The sequence below is a fragment of the Berghia stephanieae genome, chromosome 3, assembly GCF_034508935.2.
Source record: "Berghia stephanieae isolate SIO BIC M18660-M18661 chromosome 3, UCSD_Bste_1.3, whole genome shotgun sequence".
NCBI classification, from domain to species: Eukaryota; Metazoa; Mollusca; class Gastropoda; order Nudibranchia; family Aeolidiidae; genus Berghia; species Berghia stephanieae.
Genome location: NC_088362.1, coordinates 84,257,248 through 84,275,867, shown reverse-complemented (window position 1 = coordinate 84,275,867; position 18,620 = coordinate 84,257,248). Strand labels below are relative to the sequence as shown.

Here is an 18,620-nt window from a genome sequence, read left to right as displayed (position 1 = left end):
GCACAGAAGTAGCAAGTTCTTGCTACACATATTTTTCTTTAGCAAAACAAGCTCTACAACATAGTGTTAATTTTGTATAATTTAAACAAAAATTTTCTTCGAATATTGTGATGTACAAAAGAAATCAGAATGAGAAAAATGTTGGCTGTATCATGACAAATATGACGATTTTCCTGTGGTTGGTAAGAGGGTTAAGCAATAAAAACTAAAATGTCATATTTCTGGATATTGTAACTTTAAATCATTATTGGGCATCTGGTTCACCCAACATAATACCAGTTTGAGACAGAGGGTCAGAAATAAGATGACAACCCTACCGACACCAGAGTCTCCGATGGAAAGAGTTGAGCCAGCCACGTTGCCTATCAGGAAATCATCGTCATCGCATTCAAAGTCATCCCCATCTAGCATATCGGCTGACACTGATGTTAACAATGGCCATTCACACGTGTAACTCTGGATTGGTTAATGATAATTCAATTAAAGTACATTTCTGGAACAATAAAAAGCACATCATGTAAAAACACTGGAACTCAATCAATTTAAAAGATACATTAATGAAATTGAAAAGCAAATTCTGACTATGACAAAAGCCAAACTGGTTGGGTAAGAGAATGGTGGGAGAAAAATGAAAGCTATACATTTCAATAAAATTAATGAATGTGCATTAAAATTGGAATTTGTAATGTGGAAGTGAAAGGGTGCACAAGTTTCCAGCAAAATAAAAAGGAAATGATAGGTCTTGTTATTGCTCATCATGTCGGTAGTAATAAAGATACAAAAATCAAACTTGCACTGCAACTATGAACAGAAAGAAGACTGTGTACCCTCAAATTTCAATGACGTGGTGCAAAAATAAAGAGAACTATTGGAAAGTTTCACGATTCACTTTTTTTTTAGTGTGTGCCCGATAAAATAATTTTTTAAGTCATGTTAGCTACAACCAATCACAATGACAATAATAATAATAATAATAATAATAATAATAATAATAATAATAATAATAATAATAATAATAATAATAATTATAATGATGATGATGATAATAATAATAAGAATGGATGGCTTTTGTATAAAGCATTCTCAAAATCATATAATACTCAATGTGCTTTACATTGGTTTTAAAAAAGGCAATTCTTAAAGTCATTTAGCAACAACCAATAATAATAATAATAATAATAATAATAATAATAATAATAATAATAATAATAATAATAATAGTTAAGATTAGTTAATAAATTTAATTTGATTTTGACATTTTAAAAAACAACATAATTTCAGAGGAATAATGATTGTATTCATACCTTCTTTAATTTAATGATAGGCAAATTTCAAATCATATATATCCATTGCTTTATTTTAACGGTTTGTCAGAGATTTTAACGGTTTGTCAGAGATTTTAACAGAGGAGGAATAATTTTTTTAAAAAGGTAAAAGCTTACATTCTCGTCTTCTGAATGCCTGATCCCAGGACTATAACCATCGTGACCATCTGAATGGCTACCACTGTACAAGTCTGGATGTCCCAGTAAACAGGTGGATGGCACTTCAGTTTCCTGGTTGTGTTTCATTTCAGACGACAGTTCATCAAAAAGAGATTTCTCTGATGAATTGGAATTCTGACGGTCCAGATCTGTGAGTTTCAACGATAATTCTTCAAAGAGAGAAGCTCCCCGTGTCACTGGAGCATGGTGTCCCCTCTCTGATGAATCATTCGATTTGTGGGAGGTCTTTACAAGGTTATCAATGACGTCAATATCATCATCGTCATCCTCTGAGGGAGTGAGAGGATCTGATGACGGCAGGGAATGAGATGGTAACAAATCTAAGTGTGAGGAATCAACGTGTTCTGGTGGAGGAGTCAAGACGTTAGATCTACCTATGTCTGTGTTGTCTTCAAAATCCATTGAAGAGTTTAGTTGTGATGGATCTTGTTTGGAAGATAGCACACGACCGCCATTGCAGTCCTTCAACTCAGAGTAGAGAGTTTGTTTACATACAGAACCTTTGGAACTTTTATCACTGCTTTCTGCTTCATCATCACTTTCACCAGCAATCCTTTCATGGTGTCGTTTTCGTGACCCTTCTGAAAGCGACACAACACTGCAGTCACTTTTATTCCTGCGATGCCGGATGGTTGTGGAGAACTCAGAGAGTAGCAACGATTCGGGTAGGTGACTTTGTTGGAGATTCTCATTGCTGCCAAAGTCATCCTTAAACATCGATGGTGGAGACAACTCAGCAGTGCCCACCATGCCATGGTCTGTGATCAAAGAAGACAAAGGTGCAAGATGTGAAGAGCTGGAAATAGTCTCACTGTAACAATGAGGTTGCTCCAAATACTGGTGCCTACTACTGTTATTACTTCGACCTTTAGACCTGGTATTGTGGTGTAATGCTGCAGCAGAGGAATGACTCTTTAGACTTTGTTGTTTTATACTTTGGGATGCATTTTTCTTGGTCTTTGTTTGGATCTGAGTTTCCAGCTGTTTTATAAGACTTTCTTTGCTTTTGATCTGTGGATTGAAAATGACAACTGATATAATCATCACCAATGAAAGGGCTAAAAACTGTGGAAGATTTCCATTATTTATATTTAAGAGAAATATCAATCAGACCTGGAAACGGAATAGTTTTAACTTTTTTCAAAAGTAGACATAATCTTCATCAAAAAACCTATTTTAAAAAGTGCTTTTTCGTTATATGGATCACCATTTCATAGAAATGCATCATCTCAAGATTTTAATGAAAATATTAACTTTTTCCAATAATACTATATGAAGTATAATAGCTGTTTTTAAATAGTTTTTGCATTCCATTTAACTAAATTGCTTGATTTAACAATCAAATTTACTCTGCAACACACTTTTAGAGGTAATTATAAAGACTTTACAAATATGCACACATTTGAAATATAAATTAAATTAAAAAATCTGCTTTTTTGAGCCTATAAGGGTCCAAATGATCTTCATCTTGATTCATGAGTGCCAGCAGGAAGAAGTGCTGAAACCTGAAACTAAAATCTCGACACTTTGTCAAACCTGAAAATGTTCCTACTGAAAATGCGGCCTAAACTTTACTCTTATTTCATCACTGTTTTTATACCATTATTAAATGATTACACAGCAAATTCAAAACACTGAAACCGGAGGTATTTGACTTCCAGATATCGCAAAACCGGAAATCCGGCATGGACCGGAAAACTGGCACCCATGTCTTGATTAAACTCTAAATTAAAAGAAGAGTGTTGTCACTTCAATAGAGGGGTGATTGAAAAGAGTTGATCCACAAAACGAACCAAAACGTGATCCATATAACAGGCAATATTTGTGATTTTTCCTGTGTATGAAATGAGACAGTCAAATCATTTAAGTTTATGACGACTTGCACAAGTCAGCTATCATATAATTCAATTTCATTGTGTTCAGTTCAGAGAATTTCAGAAAATGAACTCCTTTGTTAAAAATCACTTGACAAACTGGTGTTCCACATAATACAATACAAACTTTGGCCCGTTATACCATTTTTCGAATGTACATCATTATTCTAAGATTTTGCCTCAATCATGTCGAACCATTTCTTCTTTAAATAAAACAAAATGTTGCTGCTTGAAGCTTGAAGAAAGAAATAATAACAAAAGAGAACAGAAGCTTCAAGCTAATTTACGAAAACAGATGATGTAGACGTTTCAGGTTTCAACTTTGTCAACAAACACAATGCATGGGACACTAAAGATGAAAGAGAGATGAGAGGATGGTGTTGTTAAGATGATTCATCTGTCTTCATAAGTTAAATTGAAGCTTCTGTTTCCTTCCATTATTGTTATCCAAAATCAGGGAATCATAATAATAATAGTATTAATAATAATAATAATAAGAAGAAGAAGAAGAAGAAGAAGAAGAAGAAGAAGAAGAAGAAGAAGAAGAAGAAGAAGAAGAAGAAGAAGAAGAAGAAGAAGAAGAAGAAGAAGAAGAAGAAGAAGAATTGCTTGAGGTTTTGGGGGGTTGGGAGGGGGATGGGAGTTTAAAGTTTAAACTGAAAAGGATTATCCTAGCTCACACAAGAATTATCTTCCTTGAAACACCTTCTTACCCTTTCATCTTGTGACTCCACTGTCTCTTCCAACGTTTTTAATTTTTCCACATTCTTTTCATTCATGGCAAGAAGTCTGTCCCTTTCATCTTGAACTGCCATCAAAACTTGATTCACCTCTTTCAGCTTTTCACTCAAGTATTCAACCTATAAAATATTTTGGAACATATTATTATAAAGCATATAGTGAGATCCTCAATAACTGAATATCTCGAAACTAACAGTATTTTTTGTGATGAACAGCATGGATTTAGGAAGCACTGCTCATGTCAAACTCAACTTATATCATTAACACATGATCTGTCAGCTGCTATTGATAAAGAAGGTCAAATTGATCTAGTACTACTGGACTTTGCCAAGGCCTTCGACAAGGTTCCTCACCATCGGTTAATCCAGAAATTGTATGACGTTGGTATCAGGAACAAAACCTTACAATGGATAGCAGCTTTTCTGAACAATCGCACCCAACAAGATCTTGTCGACGTCAGACTTCCACTATCGGGATAGTGACATCGGGCGTACCTCAGGGCTCAGTCCTTGGGCCCGTCCAATTTTTAGTGTACATAAAGAATCTTCCAAGAGGTATAAGGTCAAAAGTACGCCTCTTTGCTGATGACACAGCATTATATAATCAGATATGAACAACAGGCGACTGCAAAACACTAAATGACGATCTAGCTAAATTACAAGAATGGGAAACAATAAATCAAATGGAATTCAACATATCAAAGTGCAATGTTCTAACCATCACAAATAAGAAAACACCGATTACATTTGAATACCAACTTCATGGTCAAAACCTGGAACATGTAAAGAAACTAAATACCTTGGCATTGAGTTTGCTAAAAACCTCAAATGGAACGACCACATATGTCACTTGACTTCAAAGGCAAATCAAACAAGCGCTTACATCATCCGCAATTTTAAAAGATGCCCAATCTCAACTGAGTATCTCAACCCTTTCTTTTAATACTATTGTTAGACCAATGTTGGAGAATGGCAGCTCAATTTGGGACCCATATACAAAGAAAAACATTGACACCTTAGAACACATCCAAAGAAAAACAGCAAGACGCATCACAAACACATTCGATCCTTTCTCAAATGCGTCTGAAATAACACAACGGATTGGCCTTGAACCTCTGGAAAAGAGAAGAAAGATAGACAAACTTAAATTGTTCTACAAGATCTACTACAAAAATTTGTGCCTTAAACTTCCAAATGACATCAAAGATATCGGCACAAGAACTACAAGGGGACACACATCAAGAGTAACCATCCCAACATCAAAAGCAGACACCCACTTGTATTCGTTTTTCCCTTCCACTGCCCGACTATGGAATAGCCTCCCAGCTAAAGTGGCTGATAACGGTTGCCAACATGCCTTCCATGGAGGCAGAGTTTGGGACATCCAAAAAGTATTGAGGAAACATGTCTTGACATTTTACATATGTTGAGGGAAATAACTTTGTATTGCAAAAAAAATGTCATCAATTCCCATCTTCCTCGCTATTACTTTGGCTCATAAACGAATAATGAGTGCGGATAACGGTAAATTCAATGCATTCAATGTGTAAATCACAAAAACACCACCATAACTTATCCATTAGAAGTGGCTTCTTGGAAAGACTCTTTACTCACATTCCTGACTGTTAGCAGCGTTGTCTATGTAAAAAAAAAAAAATTGTAATTGCCTTACAGACATTGTGTCTTGTTCTACATGTTAAGTGTTGTTATTGGCTCGGAATCCTTTATAAAGCACTTTGAGCATGTTCAGTGGATATTGCACTATATAAATACTCAAATTTTTAAAAATATATATACAAGCATAGCTGTCCATTCACTGAATGGTGCCAGTTCTATGAACATGATAAGTCAATCAACTCAAAATTTATGATACACGTGTTGAATAAAATTTGAATTAAATTTCTATTGTCTTAATAGACAAAACATTTTTCGACTTCTGTTTATTTGGGGAAGGAGATATGTGGTGTATTGCAGATTGATAATGATAATTTGGTAAGTAGAAAACGTCGACAATAGTCAGCCATTTTGGAATCGAAGTGATTCTTTTTATTCTTGAAATAACGTAATCGAATACTGATATTTGGGTACTCAGGTATCCCACAATCTCCCCCTTAAAAAAAATTAGATGATGTAAAAAAAAAAATGAGCTATTATACTTTCGCTCGTTTTGGTTTACATAATGGTTCATTCATTCTTACATTTGTTTTATACAGCTTAAATGATTAATTAAGAGTAAATGAGAAAAAAAAAAAAATTATGTCATATATCAATGATGAGTAAGAAAAAGTGTTTCTTCTGTGTAGTACTAAACTAGTTGAAGTGGTCAACAGTTCATAATGATAAAAGAAAACACAGTAATGGACTCTAATAGTCTTAACTAGTGTCTACTTCATGCGGCTGTGTAGATGCAAAGTGTTTTTGTGTTTGTGGTCGTAACGTCACGAATATTTCTTCCAATATTATAGTCAAGCTTAAGGCTTATAAATGGCCATGCCTACAGTGTGAATTTGTTTGGTTTTCTCACGTTGCGACCACTTCTCGTAGTGTAAGGTGCACTTGTAGTGTTGTGATTGTTTTGAGATTGCGTTCTCTGTGACATGTTGTCAGAGAGAGTTAGAGAATTTGGGAATTCTCTATGTGGTGAGGGCGGGACCTCGACCTGTGACCGCGTAGAATTTGGATCTCGGTCATTCGCTGGGGTTGTTTGAACCATGGTTGGTATCTCTGTCATTCTGAAGTTTGGGACGATGTCCAATAGTGGTGCCGGTGCTGGTTTGCTTGTGATTGCAGGGGTGTTTGTGTGAACAATTTGGTCGGAGTGTCGTCTCCATATGGCTCCGGGAGCTGTTTTGACTTGAAAGGTGCGTGTTCCCGTTTGGGCATGAATTACGCCGTGTTGCCATCGTTGGTGTCCTCGGTAGTCTCGGACCAGGACGTTGTCTCCGTTGTCGAAGTTCCTGGTGTTGGCAGAAGAGTACGAAGCTGACGGTCTTGACATGAAGATACTCTTGTATGAATGCTTGGTCGAATGATGTCAAGGTGAGTTCGCAGATGTCTGCCAAACATAAGTGATGCTGGGCTCTCGTTTGTTGTGGTGTGTGGTGCATTCCTATAAGCAAACAGGAATCTTGCCAGTTTGGTATGGATGGTACCCTTCTCATCTTTTGAAGCTTTCATTGCTTGTTTGAAAGTTTGGACCATTCGCTCAGCCAGCCCGTTGGTTGCTGGGTGGTAGGGTGTGCTAAGGGTGTGCTTGATTCCATTGACCTTTGTGAAGGATTTGAATTCATTGGATGTGAACTGCACACCGTTGTCAGATACGAGCTGTTCAGGTAAACCAAATCTTGCAAAAAGATTGCTCAATATATTGATTGTTGAAATGGATGTGGCGTTGGATGTCGGTATTATTTCGGCCCATTTGGAATGGGCGTCGACGACCACTAGAAACATTAATCCCATGAATGGTCCCGCGAAGTCTATTTGAATTCTTTGCCATGGCTTATCGGGCCAGTGCCATGGGTGAAGAGGAGCTTTCGGTGGATTAGGTTGAACTGAAGCACAACCGGGGCACCCTTTTGTAGTTGCCTCGATTTGTTTGTCAATAGCAGGCCACCAGAAGTATCCCTAGCCAAGTTTTTCATTTTGACTATACCAATGTGTCCTTCATGAAGAACACTTAAGATTTTTGCATGCAGTTTTTGTGGAGGGATGAGTCTATATCCCCAAAAGAGACAGTTTTGTTGCACTGACAGTTCGTTTTGTTTGTTGAAGTAAGGTTTCAGTTCTTCGTTGACTGTGTTTGGCCATCTGTCAGTTTGGACGTAATGTATGACTTGTGACAGTGTTTTGTCGTGGCGTGATTCTTTGGCAACGTTTGCTGCGTTGACTGGTAAGGACTCTATTACTTCTGTATAGAATGGTTCATCTGCTGAATCGGCCTCTTGACTTGAGTTTGTGGTGGGTAAAGGCAATCGTGAAAATCCATCTGCATTAGCGTTTGAATTGGAGTTCCTGTATTCGATTGAGTAGTCGAAGGCTGAAAGGAAAATTGCATATCTCTGTTGTCTGGCTGCAGACATTGCAGGGACTGGTTTTGTGGGCGAGAAGATGTATTTGAGTGGCTGATAGTCTGTGATTAGTGTAAAGTGCCTGCCACATACATAATTGAAGAACTTTTTAACACCCCATGTGATATCTAGAGCTTCTCTGTCTAGTTGGGAGTAATTCTGTTCTGCCTTATTGAGGGTTCTTGAGGCGTATGCAATAGGTCTTTCGTCGCCTTCTGGTGTGATGTGCGAGAGAACGCAGCCGATGCCGTATGGTGAAGCGTCACAGGCGAGTCGCAATGGTCGATTGGGGTCGTAGCGCATGAGGACTTTGTCCGAAGCGATCATTGTTTTTATTTGAATGAAAGCATGATCAGCTTCAGTTGACCATTCAAATTTTGTGTTATCCTGTAGAAGATTGTACAGTGGCTTCGCAATTTGAGCTACATTTTCCAGCCACTTGTGGTAATAATTTACAAGCCCGAGGAATGATCTGAGTTGTGTTTTGTTTGTTGGCTGTGGTGCGTCGATGATGGCCTTGACCTTGTTTTCGGTTTTGTGCAAGCCATTTTTGGTTATTTTGACACCGCAAAAGATAACTTCGTTTTGGAAGAATTGGCATTTTTCAAGATTGACCTTCAGTCCATACTCTTGAAGTCTAGCTAGGACTAGTAGCAGATTTTGCCAGTGTTCATCGTTTGTTTTCCCTGTGACTATCATGTCATCTTGGTTGCATTGAACTCCGGGTGTTCCCTGGAGGATTGTGACTATTGTCTTCTGCCAAATTGCTGGTGACGAAGAAATACCAAACGCTGAACGGTTGAAGGAATACAGTCCTTTTGACGTGTTGATTGTTGTTACTTTTTGTGACGCACTGTCTAAAGGGAGCTGAAGGTATGCTTGTCTCAGATCAATTTTAGAGAATGTTTGACCTTGTTCCAAAGTAGCTAACATGTCTTCCATTTTTGGCATTGTGTATTGCTCTGTGTTAAGTGCTGGGTTGACTGTTACCTTGAAGTCACCACATATTCTCACTGTTCCATTGCTTTTCAATACGGGTACGATGGGTGTGGCCCAATCCGAGGTTGCAATTTTTGTGATTATCCCTTGTTCTTCTAAGTTGTCTAGTTCTTTCTCAACTTTTTGTTTTAAGGCGTACGGCACTGGTCTGGCTTTGTGGAATTTGGGAACGGCTCCCTCTTTTAGATGAAGTGTTGCCTCTATTCCTTTTATTTTTCCAATTCCATCTGAAAATATATCTTGAAACTGAGCTTTCAATTTTTCTGTATTGAATCTATCTTTAGGTGTCGTCATCTGATGTATACTCTGCCAGTTCAGTTTTATAGCGGCCAACCAGTCTCTTCCCAAAATAGGATTGCTGCCTTTGTCAAGTATAAGGAGTGGAAGTATTTTCTTCTGATTGTTGAGTTCTACATGAACTGAAATTTTTCCCAGTGGAATAATGGTTTCACCTGTGTATGTTTTCAGACGAACAGCTGTCTTTTCCAAATTTGGGAAGGTTTTGAATGTTTTTATGAAGTCTCTCTTCGTCATCACTGAAACAGCAGATCCTGTGTCAACTTCCATTTTTGTAGGAATATTATTGATTTGCAAGTCTACCTTTATTTTTGGAGTGCTTCCTTCCATGTGAAACATTTCCAGTGTAAAATTATCTTCGGAAACATTGTCTTCATCTAGCTCGTGAACTTGTCGGGATTGTGAGGTTCTGTCTCCTCCTCTCCTCTGTTGTTGGCTGCCCTTCCTGGCCTGACACACTCTCTGAATGTGTCCTTGTTTGTTGCATGACTTACACACTGCATCACGGAGGTAGCAGTCGGCTCTCCTGTGGTTATTTTTCCCACAAGATTGGCACGGTGGGTATGTTTGTGAGTTATGTCTTCTGTTAGTAGGTAAAGGCTGATTTGTTTTTATAATGTTGAGATCAGCTGTTGATTTGCCGGATGTTGTTGTGTGGATTTCCGCTGCATCTCGCTGGGCAGTTTCCATTGCAAGTGCCAAAGCTGTTGCAGATTCTAAAGTGAGATTTGGCTCTTGCAAGAGTCTCTTTTGTATGGTTTCATTGCGTATTCCGCAAACAAATCTGTCACGCAGAGACATTTTTAAATTGTCTCCGAATTTTTCAGTGTTCAGCCAACCGTTTTATGGATGCTAAAAAATCAGGAAGCGATTCGTCCATCGCTTGACTGCGTTTATGAAACTTGAATCTTTCAACTATCTCAAGTGGAGGGGGGCAGTAATGGTTGGACAGCTGTTTGCAAAGTTCTTCATAACTTTTACTAGAGGGAAGGTCGGGTGACGTCAAACATCGTATTGTGTTGTATGTTTTAGCCCTGATGGATGATAGCAGAGTTGCTGTTTGTTTCTGTTCGGCAATGTCGTTTGCAACAAAAAACGCATCCAGTCTTTCTTTATAGTTTGTGAAGGACTCTAGTCCTTCGTTGAAGGTGTCGGGTCTTGGCATGTTGGTATACGTACAAGACTGGAGAATGCAAGCTCAATAGTTGGTAGTAGTCTGTCAATAGATTATAGTTTTATGGCTTGGTAGAATGAAAATACGTGTAGATATGTTTTAAAAAGAAGACGTTATTGCACTTATCTGGGTTCTAGATGCTCGTCGCCATTTGTGGTGTATTGCAGATTGATAATGATAATTTGGTAAGTAGAAAACATCAACAATAGTCAGCCATTTTGGAATCGAAGTGATTCTTTTTATTCTTGAAATAACGTAATCGAATACTGATATTTGGGTACTCAGGTATCCCACAAGATATATTTTCTGCATTTAATATCTTGTATATTTCACTCACATATCTTAGAATTCTTTCTCAATATTAAGAACAGAAGATGGTTCACATAAATTTCAAGATATTAATGGTATTCAAAATAATGAGAGGAACCACTATCTTTTATCAATTCAGTGCAAGTACTCTCACCAACATTGTCATACTCGCTATGTTGACACACAACCAACATGGTAAAAATGATGGCATCTGTTTTCAATAGGATTTGATGAAACATTTATTGATTTTCTGATAAAATTATCACTATGTGTAATCAATCTCATAATACACATAAACCATCTTCATGTCAATTGTAAACACCATGCACTGATTGGTCAAGTGGTTTCAGAGCCTTAGTCTTACAATATATCCAATTTGCAAAATATATAATAAGATACAAGAGAAATCAAGAGTTATTCAAACACTTACCTGTTCCCTGAGCATGTTGATGTGTTCCAAGTGGTCTTCAATGACACACATATTTGTTTCATTCTTTGCCTTTTCATCTTCTAGAGCCTGTTTTAACTCCTCTTCAAGCTTGCTGGCCTGGTTTTGATGAGAGACATTTCAATACAAGTGTAATAAATATGGTTGAAAGAATAAGGTTGTGATAAAATCTACAGATCTTTATATCCAATCAGAATCAATATTAATATTGAAATGAGTAATGTTAATACAGTGCACTCTAGATATGGTGTTGTTGCCGAAGTCTATTTTCACCACATTCATTCTTTTTTTCTTGGTCTCTCCCCCTTCTTTCTTTATAAACCTAGTAAAAAATATATTTAATTTTTTAAAATGAATTTAAAAAGCACTCCACCTAAGTCCATGTCATTTAAGTCGAAGCTATTACAACTCATGATCCCATTAAAATCACATATAATAAGTATTTTCATTGAATAAAAAAGTGATTTTTTTTTCTCATAAGAATACATTCAAATTTTGGCTTGCACTGAAGCAATGAATAGACAACCATCACCACCTCTAGATCATCAAGGCCAGTAGAAGATTTCAGCCTTTCTCAAAATCAAGTGAAAGGCAAAGGGAAATGCCTTAGTTTACTTTACCAGCCTTTTTCAAGGCCATACTTCAGTGCTGATGGTGGCAAAAGGTGAAGAGGGAGGAAAATTTTGAATGTTTTTCTTAAACTTAAAGTCTCATTTTAAACGGCTTTAACCCCATTTTTACTCAATAGAGATGATCAACTATCATTGACAGTCACACAGTCCAGAGATCTCCATATTTCGTTTATACTGAAATGAAATAGCAGAAAATTGTGGAACGGATGAAAAGGAGAAAATTCCTCCTGTCTCCAATACCGCGGATTCGTGGAAAACTATCAGTATCAGCACTGATACTTATTCCTGATTGGCTTGCCTTGTTTACTTGCATTCCAACTTGTTTTTGTAGACTTTTAGTTTATACTTGGCTAATTTTTTGGCTATATTCTATTTATTATTCCATTACTACTGGTGCATTCAGTTAACAATTCTGGTATTATATTGGTATTAATAGTATTACCACTATTCCTTTTTTTTATGTATATATATATATGGGGGTGAAGTGGCCGAGTGGTTAAGGCATTGCACTGTAACCTGGATGACCCGGGTTCAAGCCCCGCTTCAGGCACTTTCGTTTTTTTCCTTGAGCAAGATTATTAACCCCCAATTTGCTCACTTGGACTAACATGGGTGATTCCTGTTGACATCAGACATCTTGTTTGATGAGTTATCTATATTCCTTTGTGGAATGCCTAGGCGACGATATCTTATGATATCGCGGTGCAAAAGGCATAATTTTTAATTTTTATTTGTATATATATATATATATATATATATATATATATATATATATATATATATATATATATATATATATATATATATATATATATATATATAGTGATCTGATCTAGTGGTCTCTGTCATAGGTCATTGTCCTTGTATTCTTTTACCCCTTACTACATCAAGGAGGCTAGTTATCAACTTCAAGAATATACATATTCATTTAGGTTCTCTCCGCTTGAGTTGATTTTTGAATAAGTAGATCTTTTTAACTTATCCCTTGGACACAAGCTTATCCAGAGCTCACATTTTATTTTTATATTTATAACATATATCATGAATACCAACAAATCAGCAATCGATCACATTAAAACAATAAAGTTAGTAATTTATAGAAAGTCCAATTTTACCTGTTGCATTTGTTCAGCCAGATAATCAGCCTTTTGCTTGGTCTCGTGCAAGGTTCGTGATGCCTCAGCTTCATTGTCATGTTGGTGTTGATTAGACGATTGTAGCTGCTGACGTAGAGTGGAAATATCATCCTGAAGATCCTTTAACTTGTTTTGATGTTCTGTATCAATTTTCTCTAATTCAAGTTGAAGATTATATTTTTCTTGTTGTAAACTCTGATATAGGGAAAAAATAAAATAAGACACAACATGTAAAAAAAAATAATATCATTTTTAGGGAATGACAATAATTAATTCCAATATCAATAAGCAATAATAACCTTTAATCAGTAGGAATAGATTAGTGTCACCACAGTACAACAATGGGTAGGGCATAATGATCAGAACACCCCTTAAAAGGACAATAAATATACGAAACTATGACATTTTATGTTATGATTTTGTTTGACTGATGGACCGATCCATTTTCCTCCATTTTGACAAATTCCCATTATCATCACTGATAATTAATATTATTGACATTTTAATTTGATTGCTCCTCAGAGCTTTCTAGAGCATTCATTTCTCATCATTCAATGATGATCAAATTGCTTATATAACTACTTCTAGTGTACATCTATTCTTAATAGAAGAGATCAGATATAACTTACTTTATTTGAATGTTTAATTAATTGTCCTTTCCTTCAAACGATTTTTACAAAAATACATTCTATTCAAGAGATTTAAAACTAACTATTGGTCAAAAGGCCCGAACGTATTTGTTTTCACTTGTTTTATCGCTGTTACTGTAGCCCAGTGGTTACAGATCTTACAAATAAGACTCAAGCATCTTTAATAAATTAAAATTGTAAAACAATGTAATAACAAAGGTAAAAAAAATAAACTAGGTTGAGCACCCCTTATAATTGTAACAGATTAATAGCATATCTCTATAACCAGACAAAATTTGTAAAGTAAACATGAAGATTGATAAAAGAAGAACAGGTAGAGAGACGCATGATAAGGGAAAGATAGAAAGAGAGAGAGATGGGGACAAACAAAGAGTGAAAGAGAGGGAGAGTGAAAAAGAAAGAGGAAGAGGAAAAGAGAGAGAGAGAGAGAGAGAGAGAGAGAGAGAGAGAGAGAGAGAGAGCGAGAGAGAGAGAGCGAGAGAGAGAGAGAGAGAAAGAGAGAGAGAGAGAGAGAGAGAGAGAGAGAGAGAGAGAGAGAGAGAGAGAGAGAGAGAGAGAGAGGGAGAAAGTAGTTTAATTGATGGGGCTTGTTTTTCTAATTAGGGGGAAGTTATAATAATTTTCTTTCTAAACGGACCAATAACTGTACTACCACTCTTGACCTACTTACAAATCAAACCTAGACCCATTTACCCCCTCCCGCACCCCCTTCCTTGTTGACCATCAATTGCCTTGTCTCACTCTTAACATCTGGCGCCAGTTTGTCTAGACCGACGCCATAAAAATGGGAGTGTCACCTAAATTCATACAATTGAGCACAGGTGTCAAAGTATGACACGAGACATGATGGTGATTTTTTCACGGATAGGAAAATGTTTGATACAGCAAAATCAGTGGAAAATTTCTGAGAAAATCCCAAAATCACAGAATTCTGCAGAAGATAATCATCACAATCACACTGAATTATGGAAGTCATTATATTTGGTGCTGTATACTATATGCGCAATACCAAATGATGCCTGCCCAATATTATTACCCACCTCCACTTTCACAGTGTATTCCTCATACATGACATCATAACGACGCTGCAATTCTTGGTTTGATTCCAGTAAAGCTTTTCCAAGTTCGGCAGCCAAGACAAGATCTCTTTCCTTTTGAGCCAACTGTCCATACAACTCTTCATAACTATCACCTGAAGGATTTTCTTGTTCTCCAGATCCACCTGCCACTTCATCCAACTGTTCTTCGCCATCATAGTTAGACTGCTCCATTGCCCAATATTTTGATTAATCTCATATGGTGGTAAGTGAAATTTATTGTGTAGCGTCAGATTCCACTTCTATCTTCGTTTTTTTTTTGTTTTGTTTTTTTTGTTTTTTGTTGTTTTTTTTTTTTGGGGGGGGGGTTTTGGTTTGTTGTTGTTTTTACTTGCTTGCTTGTATGCAATTCAATTGACTAAATTATAATTTTTTGCTAAAATTAAAATTGAATAATGTCGTTGAGTAGAATTACTTCCCTTTCTTTTACTTCAGCAATAATTGTCATTATGATAAGAAGACGGGACTTTGTTACACATGCTCAAAGACATTTCATTTGTAACTTGAATTTGAATGTAGAACAGAACTGATGAATTCTCAAGTCAATTCAAAGCCGAATATTGATGGTTTCCAATGACTGTTAATTAAACATTTGAATTTGAATATATGAACAGCTCTGTCCGGTAAATAATGAGAGGAAAGTTGAGAATGTCCAGTTCTAACAGAAGTTGAATGCCCATTCATTTATTTAACAAAAACAAAGTAAACACGATTCAAGCTAAAGATGGACTTCTCTTCAACTTCAACACCTCAACAACAACAATGAAAAAAATTAAATAATTCCAAGTCCATTGTCAGGGCGAAAAGAACAAAACACAACAATGTTATAATATCTCGATGTGTCAAAATGCATTTCCAGCTCGCTTAGTCACATTTTACATCATCCTCATTTCACTTCTATTCGACGTAAAGGGAGACCAAGAAAGAACAACGATCGATAATGTGATGAAGTGTGTTTGTTATGATGATGTCACAACACACTTCACTGATTTATAACTCTCATCGACATCTGGTGGAAAAACTCGGGTCATGCAATGAGATTAAAAGCTACACTTTCAAATGGCGTAATGCAAATTGATCCGATTAAGAATGTTTTATCAAAAATATAATATTTTATTAATGGCGACGATTCTTGTTCATTTATTAGGGGCACCATTGTCCTATTTTCATATGTAAACTAACATAAACATCACCCGGAAGTGAGTCTTTTTTTGGTCAGCAGAGGGCATAAAGATCTTCCATGTATGTTTACAGTCTTCATCATAAAGATGTTTACATATACCAACTATCTATCTATCTACATATCTATATTAATATCTATCTATCTATCTATTTCTCCATCTATCTTTCCACACACACACACACACACACACACACACATATATATATATATATATATATATATATATATATATATATATGGCTAAAACATATAAGAGGTGAGAACATTAAGATAATATATTATCTATCTATATTTATCAATTGATCTATCTATCCATCCACTCATGTATCTATCTAACCTCTCTCTCTCTCTCTCTCTCTCTCTCTCTCTCTCCTCTCTCTCTCTTTCATACACACACACAAACACACACACACACTCTCTCTCTCTCTCTCACACACACACACACAGGTACAGTGCGAACGATAGAGAGAGATTGGGGTGGGGGGGGGGGGGGGGGTGAGAGATAGATAGAGAGAGAGAGCGAGAGAGAGAGTGAGAGAGAGAGCGAGAGAGAGAGTGTGAGAGAGAGAGAGAGCGAGAGAGAGAGAGAGAGAGAGAGAGAGAGAGAGAGAGAGAGAGAGAGAGAGAGATTCATTTATAATACAATTTAATTATTTTTGTTATATTGTTTTTCAATATAAGTGATGTCAGATGTGACCTGTCAGAGTGGTAAGGCGTATTGTGGTGTACTGTATTTATTATGAATATTGAACCGAAAATGAAGACAGCCTTTTTTTTTTAAAAAAAAAAAAAGGGGGGGGGGAATTATGAACAACAGCAACAACAAAACTCTCAACCAGGAACGTTCCAGGCTCAAAACCCTTCTTCGGTCAGCAACAAAAGCAATGAAAATGATAATACTTTACGTAAAATCCAGTCTTAGTGCTGACCCTCCCCTCCCACCCCTTTAAGACACATGGGCCCCTCGCACATAATTCCGTTTTGAGGCGATAGGTCACAAAATATAACATATATCAACAGCTTCCAAAAAAAAAAAATTAACGCTCACGATTTGGTTTTTAAAATAAGAGGGGGGGGGGGAGGGGGACAAAAAAAAAACAATCAATTATTTACATCAATGTAGACGGTTTAATTTGTTATCGGAAAAATCTGTTGAGAGATATTGAGTGTAAGATTATTTATAAAACATCATCAAAGTGCTTTCCAAATGGTCCCAAATCAAAAGCAAAACTGAACGTGTTGAACGAGACTTGACGTCTGTAAGGCGCTATTAAAATTAACCAGCAGATTTTTGACCAATCAAAATATGGAATTCGTGACACACAATAACATGAATGTTCTGAACCTCTCGCTGTTCATTGTTATTGGTTTTTATACCTCCAAATGGGTGAATAATTATCACACAATTTTCTAGATTATACTATTATGAACGTTTAAGTTTACATCAAATAGTTTAACAGTGGTTATTTTACTTTTACACATATCATCGATAATAGAACCTGTGTACTTTGCTATGTTTCCAATCACTGTCATTGTTTACTTTATAACGACTGTCCGAGAGGCGTGGCTATTTAGGTATCTATTCTTTTCGACAGAGATAAAGCTGTTACCCTTGGTATGGTGAGAAAATAAAGATCCAATTTTGCGCCGCTCTCAGCGAGACTCGAACCATCAACTAACAAGTCACACAACACCAGTGTCATAACACCAAACCCCAAAGACACCCCTAATATTGAACGAGTTATATTCTATTCATTGAAAATGACATAGGCTAATCAAAATATCATATCTTTATTACAACAGTAATTCCGAATTTTTAATTAATCTTTTACATTATGAGTTTAATGTTTACCTTAATTGGAAATCTTTTCACGAGGGTCACGATTAACATAAAATTACAGGTATCCATGTTCAGGCTAGTGCAATCGAGACCCCCCCCCCCCCCCCCCCCCCCACACACACACACACACACATACACTTTCGCCCAGTAAATCGGGTATGTAAGTCTGTAAGATCTGGCGGAAAGTTCATTGCGATAACCACCATACCGTCTTATCGAAATGGTAAAAAGTAATAACTGCTGCTGTCCTTCTAACACTACAAAAATCGGGATAAATTCCAACCACATTGGTCTAAAGGTCGGCACTCTTTATCAGAAATTCGTGACCAGCCGGGACCAACTTTTTATTTCTTTTAGTGCAAGACGAGCCACCGATGTCATAACCGATGTTGGACGTTGTTGCTGGTGGAAAGCTCTAAGTTATGACAATAATCTCACGATAATATCACAATGCGATAATCATCATTGGGTTTGTTACACGATCTGTTTTCTCGTCTCGTTCAAAACATGTATTGTACTTTTGACATTTTGCGAGTTAAATTTTGACGAAGAATGAAAACGTACGTTTATAGAATGAATATTTCAAACTAAGCGCAGCTCTGATTATGTTTTTAATTAGTCCTTTCTTTAGTGGTTCACCCATTTAGCAGTATATTATACAGAGTTCCG

At 36.6% G+C, this 18,620-nt stretch overlaps 1 protein-coding gene across 1 annotated transcript in view; it reads right to left on the bottom strand.

The window, feature by feature from the left end:
- LOC144968656 (uncharacterized) overlaps positions 1-16,135 on the bottom strand; it is a 32,638-nt gene extending 16,503 nt beyond the window's left edge. Inside the window, exons 1-6 of the mRNA XM_078907207.1 lie at positions 14,872-16,135; positions 13,161-13,376; positions 11,396-11,512; positions 4,093-4,239; positions 1,443-2,516; positions 318-456 (exon numbers count right to left, since the gene is read on the bottom strand). Coding sequence (XP_078763333.1) covers positions 318-456; positions 1,443-2,516; positions 4,093-4,239; positions 11,396-11,512; positions 13,161-13,376; positions 14,872-15,102 — 1,924 coding nt within the window. The 5' untranslated portion in view covers positions 15,103-16,135. The remainder of the gene's footprint in view (positions 1-317; positions 457-1,442; positions 2,517-4,092; positions 4,240-11,395; positions 11,513-13,160; positions 13,377-14,871) is intronic.
- Between the last annotated feature and the right edge of the window lie 2,485 nt (positions 16,136-18,620).